The sequence below is a fragment of the Mobula birostris genome, chromosome 4, assembly GCF_030028105.1.
Source record: "Mobula birostris isolate sMobBir1 chromosome 4, sMobBir1.hap1, whole genome shotgun sequence".
Classification (NCBI taxonomy): Eukaryota; Metazoa; Chordata; class Chondrichthyes; order Myliobatiformes; family Myliobatidae; genus Mobula; species Mobula birostris.
In genome coordinates, this window is record NC_092373.1 from 84,757,027 (window position 1) to 84,770,844 (window position 13,818).

Below are 13,818 nucleotides of genomic sequence, written 5' to 3' on the forward strand. Positions count from 1 at the left end.
TCAGGCCACAAACTTATCAATCACCTCTGCTGTGGACCACTACTGGAGGTCCAAGATGGCGACTTCTGCAAAGAAGGGGTCTGTATGCTCCACGACCGCTGGACCAAGTGTGTACATGTAGGAAAAATAAATGTGCTAGTTTTCTAAAATTGACTCCTTCTACCTTAGGCCACGAACTTATCAATCACCCCTAATATACTGAACAGCTAACATTTACTTACTATGTAATTTGAATGTTCAGAATGATTTTCCAGTCATATGTATCTAACATTTATAAGTCCAAGTGTAATTGAGGATAGTACACCTTAGTCCGCATGAATAGAGATGGGCTTCGTCACATGCACAAGCATAGGTAAATACTCACTGTGAAAAGAGGAGTGTCAAATGCTAACCTCGTGTCCTATCCCTTATGTTGAGATCATACTCATTAAGTCCACAATTTTGAATGAGAACCCTCTTATAATGCCTGGTAAGCTAAGTCCTCCAAGATTGTTGAATGAAAGCCCATTAAAAATAATGTTTACTCTGGAGAAAATTTCAATTGCACTAGTTTGATGTCCCTTTACCCTGCCATATATTCAATGATCAGGTACTAGGAGGGACTTCATGTTCCTAGCCTGCCCAACACAGTATTTCTTTGGTGAATTTACAATAACTTTGGTGACCAGATTTCATCTACTGTTTTCTTAAGAACCAGTTAGGTTTCTTTCATTAAAGAATTGTATATACCTGAATGCACAAAATTCGTATTTATATTTATTATTAATAATTTGTAAATATGACCTTTTCTGTGCATGTTTTGGATATAAATCTTACTGTTATCAAATTACTCTACTTCCCCAATTTGCTCTTTTGAATGATTCTAAACTGTCCAGCTATGTGGCTAGATGGAAGTGATCCCATCATCTGGTTCGCCATCTCATTCCACCAGTTTTTATTTTATTCCTTTTTGATATTCTGTTCTTTATTTTCTCCTGTCAAATTTAAAAAACGCTATGTTTACACCCATTTTTCTTAATTACCTTTCAGCTAAATATCAGTTTCTTAAAACTTCTTCCCCTTTTTAAATCAATTTAAACACTTTATCCTTTTACTGTAATTTATTCTATTTTCTTTCCTTATCCTTAAAATATTTCTTAACTCTGATTGTGTGCCAAATTGAATGTGTTTTATTTCATCCTGAACTTGATCTATTTCAATGAAACATAACTCTTTCATAAAAACAAAAGAAATAATAGTAGGCAAGCTCCACAGCCTCTCAAACTTGTTGCGCCTTTCACGGATATCATAGTTCAACAGTTTCTCCCTGATCTCCAAAGCTCTTGATGCTCCCGTAGGCCAGCAATCAAAATGCCTTAGCTCTAAATGTACTTATTGCTCAACCTCCATGGCTCTTCAGATTGGATAATGCCAATTTGAATCACAACCCCTATGTAATGCCCGCCATACTTAATGAGCATTTTCCCTCTGTTTTTACTGTGGAGAAAGACATGAAGCCTTTAATTTAGGAAAACTAAATGGGGAGGTCTTGGAGTTAGCATTACAGCAAAGGAGGCACTGAATATCTTTATAGGTATAAAGGTAGAAAAATCTCCGAGGCCTGACCATGTATATCCAAGAACACTAGAGAAGGCTGGAGAAGGAATTGCAGGAGACCTGGCAGAGATATTTCCATTATCATTCACCACAGGTGAGGTGCTGGTAGACTGGAGAGCAGCAAATGTAGTACCTTTATTTAAGAAGGTTGGCAAAGCAAAACCTTGAAACTATAGACCAGCAAGTTTAGCATTTGTGGTAGGTAAGTTACTGGAGAGGATTCTGAGGGGTAAGATAGACAGGCATCTGGAAGGACAGGGGTTGATTGGGGATAGTCAGTATAGCTTTGTTTATGGAAGATCATGTCTTATACACTTGACTGAGTTTTTTTGATAATATGACCAAGCAAGTTAATGAGGCAGGGCAGCAGACATGGTTTTGTATGGCCTCCAGTAAGGCTTTTGATAACATTCCACTTTGCAGACTTCTCAGGAAGGTTAGAGAGCATAGAATCTAAGGAGAGCTGGCTAATTGGATACATAATTGGCTTGATGTTAGAAGGCAGAGGGTGATGGTGGAAGGTTGTTTCTTGGATTGGAGGTCCATGACTAGTGGAGTACCTCGTGATGCAGTGTTAGTCTTATTGTTGTTTGTCATCTATATCAATGACTTGAGAAAGTTTTCTTTTCTCCCTCCGGCCATCTGGCAAAAGGCACCAAAGCATTCAGGCTCTCATGATCAGACTAGGTAACAGTTTCTTCCCCAAGCCATCAGTCTCCTCAATACCCAGAGCCTGGACTGACACCAACCTGCTGCCCTCTACTGTGCCTATTGTCTTGTTTATTATTTATGGTAATACCTTCACTGTTGTCTGCACTTTATGCAGTCCTGGGTAGGTCTGTAGTCTAGCTAGTTTTTGTGTTGTCTTATGTAGTTCAGTGTAGTTTTTGTATTGTTTCATGTAGCACCTTGGTCCTGAAAAACATTGTCTCGTTTTTACTGTGTACTGTACCAGCAGTTATGGTCGAAATGACAATAAAAAGTGACTTGACTTGACTTGATGATACTAATATAAGTGATACAGTGGACAATGAAGATGTTCAATAAAATTTACATGGAGGGATCTTAATCAGCTGAGTAAGTGGGTTGAAGAATAAGAAATGGAATTTAATTTGGTTAGGAGCAAGGTGTTTCATTTTGGCAAGTCAAATCCCGATAAGATTTCCACAGTGGAGAGCAGGGCCCTGTGGAGTGTTGTAGAACAGAGGGACCTTGGAGTACAAGTACGTGGTTCACTGAAAGTGAGATTACAGCTGGTGAAGAAGACTTCTCGCATGGGTGACCTTCATAAATCAGAGCATTAAGTATAAAATTTGGGAGGTCATGATATAGCTGTACAGAACAGTGGTGGGGCTGCACTTGGTGTATCATGTTAGCTTTTGGCAGTCCTGCTATAGGAAAGATGTTATTAAACTGGAAAAAGTACAAAAAAGATATACAAGGATGTTGCCTGGACTTAGATATAGGGAGAGATTGGACAGTCTAGAATTTTATTCCTTAGTGCATTGGAGTCTGAGAGGTGATCTTATGGAGTTGTGTAAAATCACAAAGGGCATAGGTAGGGTGAAGGCAATCAGTATTTCTTTCCAGATTTGGGAATCAAAAGTAAAAGGCATTAGTTTAAGGTAAGAGGGGAAGGATCTAATAGGAATTTGAGGGTCATCGTTTTTTACAGAAATGGAGGTATCTTTGTGGAATGAGCTGTCAGAGGAAGTGGTTGAGGCAGGTACAATAATAACTTCTAGAAGACAGTTGGATAGGTACTTATATGAGAAAGGCTTAGGAGGTTATGGGCAAATAATGACAAATGGGGGGACTAGCTTAGATAGGCTTCTTCGTCGGCATTGACCAGTTGGGCTGGAGAGGCTGCTTCTGTGCTGTATAACTCTCTGAATCTCTCCCAGCACTTGGCCAGTCTTAGTCTAAAATTATGCCCCTAATTCTAGACTTCAACTGATACCCTTGCATCATTTATCCTTCGGAATCTTATTTATTTCAATTAGATCTTATCTTGTTGCCTTAAACCTAAAGTTTAGACCTAACTTGCTCAGACTTCCCCTGTAAGGCAGCTCCATCATCCAAGAATCAGATTGGCAGCCCCTGCTGCATCTCTCCTCTAAAAGGCGACTAAAGATGCACAAAGTATCCAGGTACAGCAAGGCTTCCTTATTTTTCAGCTTCATTCCTTTTGCAATATGAACTCACATTCTCTTTACTATCTCTCAGAGAGCAAACATGAAACATTCTTGCCTTATTGAAATAACAGTCTACTTTTCAGTACTTCCTACCAATGATTATAATGTCTTCCCTTGGCAGACATCTTCTCCTCAAAATTTCGCACTTATGCCAGTGCCATCAGGAAACTTGTATGCATTATTTTCAGTCCCTCAACTAAATCATTTTTATTGTCGTCTTTCTTATCTGCATCGTAGATATCTGAGTGCCTAGCTCATAACCTTGAGCCAACCCATTCGCTTTCAATTACCAAACTGAACATGACCCATTCAACACTCCCCATTCCCTCCCTTACTGGCTCTATCTGCCTGTTGTACTCCCAAATATGTATTTTTGTCTTTCTCTTCCAAACTTCTGTCTCATTTTTTTCTTCCTATTTCCGTATGTTGGCTAGTTTCCCTCTATTCTCTCTTGACTTGAAACTACAATTGTCCCTTTGTTTCTATTATTTCCACTTGATCCAGTGAGTTCTTCCAGCATTTTATTTTTGCTGCATTTATTGTACCTCATTATTCTGTTAATTAATACTTGAACATCGTGATATATTCCCTACAATGCCACTATTTGTCATAATTCTGTCAAACTCCCATACATATTTTCTATTTTTCAATGAGATCTCACTGGCAGCTTTGATTTTGATAGAAATTCTGGATCCCAGCACTGGATTTTTGAGATGTGTTTGGTACTGGCAGACCATATTTATAGTCTGTTTATAGTTGCCTTCAAAAAACTTGTTGACATCAGTAACAAATTTGCTTCTTATTGCAGGTGAAACATGGTATTAACGGGACACAGAAAAGCACATTTGAGATGTTCAGCTCCAAGAAATTGGGGAAGGACCTACTTTTTAAGGATTCCACTCAGTGCCTCATTGAAATTACCAGGACGAATGATAACACTTTCCTGGATAGAAACTATGTGTTATCATTGGAATCACTCAATAGCTGTAAACATCCTGGTAAATACTGATGAAATAGGAGTAGTCAGAATAGTCCTTCTTTAATACCTTCTTTTGCGTATTGAATGTGTTCCAAGCAGGAAGTATCAGGATACACATCAAGTACCTGCAGATCATGCTCACTCTGCCAGAACAGCAGCGATGCTTGGGTTGACAGCTGGGTCTTGGATCATGATTTCATCTTAAGTGAGCAGCATGGTATCCAAAAGGATGTGCTTTGGTTCTGTATAACTCTGATTCTGAGACTCTGTGACCCTTGCTTAATGTGTGGATTCAGCTGAGGACACCAGAGCCAGGAATGCCCTCATGAATGCAGAGCTAGAGCTCAAAGAAGAACCATTAAGATCACCAGAAGTGTAGAGCACAGGGATGTCCCTTTCACCTCAATCTGTCCTCACCAAGCTCCTTTCTCCAATTACCGTTATTCTGAAAAAGGATCTAGTGCTTTCCCAGTGTATATGATGAATAGACTTTTCTCTGGCTTCCAGCCCGGTACATGAAGATGGCAGAGTTTGTCATCAAAATGTCGGAAGTCCGAAAAGAGTGTATTTGTACTCTAATCCTATTTGCCATTTCCTTGAATACCTTGCCCATTTAAGTGCCAGTCTGAATGCCTCTTAAACGTAGCATTGCATGTTAAGATTCTGGGGCACCATCTTTTGCTTCCAATGCTTTTGAACTGAGTACAAGCCTTTATATCTCCGTATATTATTATACCAAACTAAAAAGAGCCAGTGCACTTTGATAATGTTGGTGGAGTTCAGCTGGGCATTGCCGTTAGAACACAACTCATATCTTCCACCCCCAACGCTTCATCCTTGAACTCTATTACTTTCCCCCAGCCTCCAACTCTATTGTCATCTGTGTAAATGATTGAATCTTTGTGTCACAAACAAGAGAGAATCTGCAGATGCTGGGAATCCAAGCAACACACACAAAATGCTGGAGGAACTCAGCAGGCCAAACAGCATCTAAGGAAAAAAAATACAGTTGACGTTTTGGGCCGAGACCCTTCGGCAGGACAGGAGAAAAAAAGATGAGGAGTAGATTTAAAAGGTGGGGGAGGGGAGAGAGAAACACAAAGTGATAGGTGAAACCTTGGTGGGGGGAAGGGCTGAAGTATATAGCTGGGAAGCTGATTGGTGAAAGAGATACAGGGCAGAAAAGGGGGAGTCTGATACAAGAGGACAGAAGGCCATGGAAGAAAGAAAAGGGGAAAGAAGCACTAGAGGGAGGTGATGGGTAGGCAAGGAGATAAGGTGAGAGAGGGAAAAGGGCATGGAGAATGGTGAAGGAGAGGGCAGGGGGCCCATTACCAGAAGTTCGAGAAATCAATGTTCAAGCCATCACTTTGGAGGCTACCCAGGTGGAATACAAGGTGTTGTTGTGCTTTCCCAATATGCCACCTACCCAAACAAATTACTCTCTTCCTCTCATCCTGGTTATTCAGTTTCCTAATTCTCCTCTGCCTCTTGCTATTCCTCGCACATTTTCTCTATTGGAGTTCTGTTTTCTCAGCCTCTAAGCCCAATTTTACTTGCATGACGAGGCAAGCATTTGGTCCATGTTGACAAACGGGAGAAGCTCGTTTAGCTGAACTGACCGTTTTATTGCAACAAGCACAAAACCGGACCCGGGGAGAGAACCCACAGTCACATACAGATGGGGGAGGTGATGATCACACATCCCTGTTACAGTCAGGGTGACCCACAAACATGGATAACATGTGGATAACTGTATAACCCGAGTTACAATACATTTCTAGGTCTGTAACTCTGGTTTTTCTTCCTCTTCCCCCCTCTCAGCTTTCTCCTTGCCTCTTTTATCCCCCACTCTCCTTCATCAGTGTCTAACCTTCCGGCTGACCTCTAGACTTGTTCTTCCTTCACCTGACCAGCTGACAACTCCTATCTCTATAGTACCTCTTAATGGATAATCCCAAGGTATTTCATAATAAAAGAAACAAGGATCAACCTTAATTCCAATATATGTCTACATGTATTAGGAATTTGCTGTGGTGTGTTGGCGAGGGCGTGACATGAAACAAAGGTCAAAATTCAGCAATTATAAAGTCTAAAGAATTATATAAAAATAAAATTATGAAGTACATATGGAATAAAGCATAAGTACTTAAATACCAATTTACAATATTGCAGCATTATAGCAAGAGGTTTAAGGTGTTTACAGAGCAGGGAAGGGGACAACAGCCTTAATTAATTGAAGTAAATACTTCTAAAGTTAACAACCATTTTAGTCTAGGAGTACATTAGCCAACCCATGCAGGGCAAGATATCACAAACAGCAATATGAAAATAAGCAGAAAATCCATTTTTAGTGTTATTCAATCATAGATAATTTTGTATAGGCCACTGGTGAGAAATATTGCACGAGAACTCATATTTTCTAGAGTTTACATATTTCATTTTATAGTAAATTAAACAATGCCAACACTCCCTCAATGTTGCAATGAAGTATCACTAGATTTTCAAACTCCCTTAAAATGGGACATGACCTCACAAAATTCTGATCCAGAGTAAAGGATGCCATCATCGAAGTCATGGCTCGCCCCTGGTTCAGTGTAACCTTTCATCCACCATTCCTCTTGCCTCACTGGGCTTTCTTCACTCACCCTGTTGCACAGTTTGCACTTCCTCAGCCTCAGCCTGCTTACTGCCAGTTCTCTGTTCCTAATGAATTTACAAAGAAAGTGCCCCTGTACCTGTGTATAATGCCGTGGTTGGTTTATTGCTGCTTGGTATATTCAATACTACGTTCTAATTATTTGCTCATTTCTATTACAGAGCTCCTGGATATATGTTCCTTTGAAAAGTGCTGAACCATGCAGGTCTGACCTGCCAGGATTTGGGCCAGCAAGTAATCCCAAATCCTTCCATCAGTCTGAAAACAATGACATCAACATAATGCAGACCAACATACAGTACCTTAAATACATTTAAGTCACCTATTGATAGAATAAGCAAAGTGTCCCATGGAAGTAATGGGGGAATTACTTTTCATTGTGATTCTGTAATAAAATCATTTTTTGCTTCTTCAATATTTTATTAGCTTATTTCTAAATAAAATCTGTAAGATCAATGATTCAGCCATTACAATGGAAAGTTCATCTTTTATATGTAGTGTTGTTAAGGTGAATAGGGAAAATGATCTACAAGAATTATTCTGTGTGATATGAACAGAATATTGTTAAAGCAGTAACATTGGAATTGAATTATTATTGTCATATGTACCAAGAGACAGTGAAAAGCTTCCACCATTGAATAATGTAGTCATAGATTGAAGTGGAAAAAAATCAGAAACACCTGAGACAACAAAGGAGGATGCACTTGCCTGCAATGGTCTTGCCATTAATGATAAAAAAAAAGTCGCAGAAGGAATTTGTTAGGTGGAAGATCCAGGGTAAGGTCAGGCCTTTTAATGAATACAAAATGAGCCTCAATCCTCCATTGAAGACCTTAAGGCCCTGTACTTGTATATGCATTCATATGCCACACCTGCACAAAAAAAATGAGAAGGTGGGTGTTGGCAGACTAATTCCGTCATGTTTAGCTGTGGGGGGGATTTTTTAAAGATTCTATATGATATATTTCTGAGCCAGTTTCCTCTAGATACAATTTAGATCAATTCAAACTGCTCTTTAAACTAGTGAGTGCGTCTAGGACTAGGAGACATGGCCTCAAGATAAAGGGAGAATAGGCTTAGGATGGAGACGCAGAGAAACTGCTTTTCTCAGAGTGGTGAATTTGTGGAATTCTTTCCTCAGAGAAGTGATAAGGGCTACCTCATTAAATATATTCAAGTCATGGTTAGATAATTTTTTGCATTGCTGGGAATCAAGGGTTCTGGGGAAAAGGCAGGTAGTTGGAGCTGAGTCCTCAGCCAGATCAGTTATGAACATATTGACTGGTGGAGCAGGCCCGATGGGTCAGATGGCCTTTTCCTGCTCCTATGTCTTATGTTCTTATGTAAACAGTTATGAAATGAATAGCTCTTAATTTGAGGCACTTTCCATAACATGGAACACTGTGCTACAGGGAATAGTTGGGGGATAAACATAATTGCATCTCCTCAGACAAGTGTAAAGGTTGCTTTAGTAAGCACAGAGCCTTGGAAAGAAAGTATGAGAATAGAATTAATATTAGTCTAAGACCATTGAAGATATAAGAGACCAAAAACTTGCTGCACTGTAAACTTCTCTGTGTGCAAACAGTTTAGAAAACATTGAATTTTGACAGCTTTGCAGAATAGCTTTTATATTTTTTTTATGACATATGGCTGTTGCTGGCAACAGAGGCATCTGTTACCTTATCCCAAGGAGACTGGAAAGCAATTGTCTCTGATCAGTGCCACAGTGTTGGTTAGTGGAGAGTTCTAGTAATGAAGGAGCAGCTTCATTTCTCCAGGTCACGTTGGCAGATGGTTTCGAAATAGTGGTATTTCCATTAACCTATTCCCCTTATCTAAACTCAGTGGCTGCTTTATTAAGTACACCTTTACACTGCTTGTTAATGCAAATATCTAATCTGCCAATACTGCGACAGCAACTCGCTGCTTAGGGAGTGGCAGAAGGCAAAGAGTGGGAATAAAGGGAGCCTTTACTGGTTGGCTGCTGGTAAATAATGGTGTTTCACAGGGATTTGTGTCGGGACTGCTTCTTTTTATATTATGTGTCAATGACTTGCATGATGAAATTAATGACTTTATTGTGAAGTTTGTGGATGATGGATGAAGGAGTGGCTACTTCTTTTGAAGAAGTACTGAGGCTACAGAAGGACTTAGATTAGGAGAATGGGCAAAGAAATGGCAGATGGAATATAATGTTGGGAAGTGTATGGTCATGCACTTTGGTAGAAGGAATAATAGTAGAGTAGACTATTTTCTAAATGGAGGGAAAATACAAAATTCTGAGGTGCAAGGGGACTTGGGTGTCCTTGTGCAGGATTCCCTAAATGTTAATTTGCAGGTTGAGTCTGTGGTGGGGCACACTTGATGGGTCAAATGGGCAAATTCTGCTTCTATATCTTGTAATCTTATGGTCTTAAAAGTAAACAGACATTGCCAAGTGATTCAGTTGTTCAGATCAAATATCAGAATGGGGAAGAAATCTGATCCAGGTGATACTGACTGTGGAATGATTGTTGTGCCAGATGGGGTAGATTGAGTATCTGAGAAACTGATGTCCTACTGCAAATTTCATGCACAACTGTGCAGTGTGTTGAAACTCTGACTAAACACCAAGTTCAACTGGAGCCAATGAAGACAATGAAGGCAGAGTCGTAGTAAGGTTCACACATTTACTGTTCACACTTCCACATTAACATCGTATGGTGAAAATTGTTGATTAAAAAATACAAACATATACAGTAAACAACAGGAATTCTGCAGATGCTGGAAATTCAAGCAACACACATCAAAGTTGCTGGTGAACGCAGCAGGCCAGGCAGCATCTGTAGGAAGAGGTGCAGTCGACGTTTCAGGCCGAGACCCTTCGTCAGGACTAACTGAAGGAAGAGTGAGTAAGGGATTTGAAAGTTGGAGGGGGAGGGGGAGATCCAAAATGATAGGAGAAGACAGGAGGGGGAGGGATAGAGCCAAGAGCTGGACAGGTGATAGGCAAAAGGGGATATGAGAGGATCATGGGACAGGAGGTCCGGGAAGAAAGACGGCGGGGGGGACCCAGAGGATGGGCAAGAGGTATATTCAGAGGGACAGAGGGAGAAAAAGGAGAGTGAGAGAAAGAATGTGTGCATAAAAATGAGTAACAGATGGGGTACGAGGGGGAGGTGGGGCCTTAGCAGAAGTTAGAGAAGTCGATGTTCATGCCATCAGGTTGGAGGCTACCCAGATGGAATATAAGGTGTTGTTCCTCAACCTGAGTGTGGCTTCATCTTTACAGTAGAGGAGGCCGTGGATAGACATGTCAGAATGGGAATGGGATGTGGAATTAAAATGTGTGGCCACTGGGAGATCCTGCTTTCTCTGGCGGACAGAGCGTAGATGTTCAGCAAAGCCCACCTCCCCCTCGTACCCCATCTGTTACTCATTTTTATGCACACATTCTTTCTCTCACTCTCCTTTTTCTCCCTCTGTCCCTCTGAATATACCTCTTGCCCATCCTCTGGGTCCCCCCCCCCCGTCTTTCTTCCCGGACCTCCTGTCCCATGATCCTCTCATATCCCCTTTTGCCTATCACCTGTCCAGCTCTTGGCTCTATCCCTCCCCCTCCTGTCTTCTCCTATCATTTTGGATCTCCCCCTCCCCCTCCAACTTTCAAATCCCTTACTCATTCTTCCTTCAGTTAGTCCTGACAAAGGGTCTCGGCCTGAAACGTCGACTGCACCTCTTCCTACAGATGCTGCCTGGCCTGCTGCGTTCACCAGCAAATTTGAAACATATACAGTGTCTGTTTCATTCTGGAGACCACGCGCGCTCTCTTCCTTTAGCGAGAGTCTCCAGCTGCCCCGAGTAGGGAGCGAGGGGGGTCCCATAAAACCACCGCCGGGCCCGAGCCCACCCCGCGTTTGAAATTGAAAAGCCGACACGTGTGACACCCGAACCGTCGCTTCCTTAACAGAAACCACATTACTTCAAATACTTTCATAGGAACTTACACGTTGCTTCTATAACGTTTCTTTGTGGGTTGACACGGAGCTCTTCACAATCGTGCTGCACACATGGCACCCACCTTTACACCTTCCCGAACCGGAGGTTACACATAAGACGCGGCGAAACTGGAGGTGATGTCATCACATGCCGCAATATACCGTAGATAATGAATTTACCTTTGTTATACTGTAACTTAATCATCAACCTTCAACTTTAACTAGAAAATAGTTACAAACAAATCATTTAAAGTGTAGACCCAACAAAGTCAAAAAAATGCCTTAAGGGCAACACAACAACAATCCCTGAAGTTTACAGAGAATGATCCAGTAAATGCCAATTCTGTGGGCAGAATGCCTTGGTAATGAGAGAAGTCAGAGGCAAAAACCAGACTCTTTCGAGCTGATGCAAAGGTGACAGTAACTCAATTAACCAGGTGTCACAACAGAGGCATGCAGAAAAGCATTTCTGAATGCACAACATGTTAAACCTTGAAGCAGCAGAAGCCCATGGGCATACACTCTGCAGCCACTTTACTAACTACAGGAGGTGCCTAATGAAGTGGTCTCAGGGTGAAGATGGGCAACGGTACGTGGGATTGTGCTAAAGATTTTCAGCTCATTGCATTCAGGTCAATGCATTCTGTAGGTACACTCAGCATACACCATAGATATACTCTGATGTCGGTGGATAGGGTTGGGGTGGGGTGGGGTATATTTAAACTACCACATGAGTAGTTGATCAGTTCAATTGCTTTGCTCTAATAGTGTCCAGCTTCTTGACTAGCCATCAGATAAATTTGAGCATTGTTAGGAATCAGTCAAATGAAACCCAGGATTGGGTATATACTTCACCTGCTGGAGATGGAGGAATACTTTTCCTAAAAGAGATTAGGGAGTCAGTTTGCATTCTGGTTGCTATTATTGAAACTAACTTTATACTCCAGGTTTATTTAATTCATTAAATCAAATCCCCTGGGTGCAATTCTGGAATTTGAACACTGACTACAGATTATTAGTCCATGTCTTTGAGATTATTGACCCAACAATGCAGCATCCTTGCCATCCCATGTCTGAACTATACCCTCTGCATTGAATAAAAGAGCATTGTACAGGCCTTTGGCTCACAATATTGTGCCTTTTAACCTACTCTGAGATCAATCTAAATCTTCCTCCTTTTTCCCTATTATCCATAAGCCTATCTAAGAAGTTCTTAAATCTCCCTAATGTATTTGCCTCCACTACCACCCTGGCAGGATGTTCCATTCACCCACCGCTCTCCGTGAAAGGAATTTACCTCTTACATTCTCCCTATATTTTCCTCCAATCACCTTAAAATTATGCTCTCTTGTGTTAGTCATTTCCACCCTGTAAACAAGACTGGCTATCCATTCTAATCACAAACAAGAGAAACTCTGCAGATGCTGGAAATTCGAGCAACACACACAATACTGGAGGAACTCAGCAGGCCAGGCTGAGTACAGTCGACGTTTTAGGCCGAGACTCTTCGGCTGGACCGGAGAAAAATAGATGAGGAGTCAAAGTTAGAAGGTGGGGGGAGGGGAAGGAGAAACACAAGGTGATAGGTGAACAACACACACAAAAAATGGTGGTGAACGCAGCAGGCCAGGCAGCATCTATAGGATGCTTCGTCACGAAAGGTCCCAGCCCAAAATGTCGACTGTATTTCTTCCTATAGATGCTGCCTGGCCTGTTGCATTCACCAGCATTTGTTGTGTGTGTTGCTTGAATTTCCAGCATCTGCAGATTTCCTCGTGATAGGTGAAACTGGGAGATGGGGGAGGGGTGAAGTTAAGAGTTGGGAAGTTGATTGGTGAAAGGGATACAGGGCTGGAAAAGGGGGAATCTAATAGGAGAGGACAGAAAGCCAATGAAGAAAGAAGAGGAGGGAGGATCATCAAAGTGGGGCGATGGGTAGGTAAGGAGATAAGATGAGAGAGAAATGGGAAATGGTGAAGGAGAGGGGTGGGGGCATTACCGGAAGCTTGAGAAATCAATGTTCACGCCATCAGGTCCAAGGCTACCCAGACGGAATATAAGGTGTTGTTTCTCCAACCTGAGTGTGGCCTCATTGCGACAGTAGAGGAGACCATAGATTGACAGTCGGAATGGGAATGGGAAGTGGAATTAAAATGGGTGGCCACTGGGAGATCCCACTTTTTCTGGCGGATGGAGTGTAAGTGCTCAACGAAGCAGTCTCTCAATGTACGTCAGGTCTCACCTAAACACAGGAGGCCACACTGGGAGCACTGGATATAGTAGATGACCCTTAACAGACTCCCAGGTGAAGTGTCATCTCATCTGGAAGGACTGTTTGGGGGCCTGAATGGTAGTGAGGGAGGAGGTGTAGGGGCAGGCCCAGCACTTGATCCGCTTGCAAGGATAAGT

The 13,818-nt window shown here is 41.6% G+C and overlaps 1 protein-coding gene across 1 annotated transcript in view; it reads left to right on the top strand.

Annotated features, from left to right (window-relative positions):
* LOC140197043 (uncharacterized) overlaps positions 1-13,818 on the top strand; it is a 128,185-nt gene that overhangs the window by 45,794 nt on the left and 68,573 nt on the right. The window contains exon 16 of the mRNA XM_072256974.1: positions 4,600-4,789. Within this exon, the coding sequence (XP_072113075.1) occupies positions 4,600-4,789 (190 nt within the window). The remainder of the gene's footprint in view (positions 1-4,599; positions 4,790-13,818) is intronic.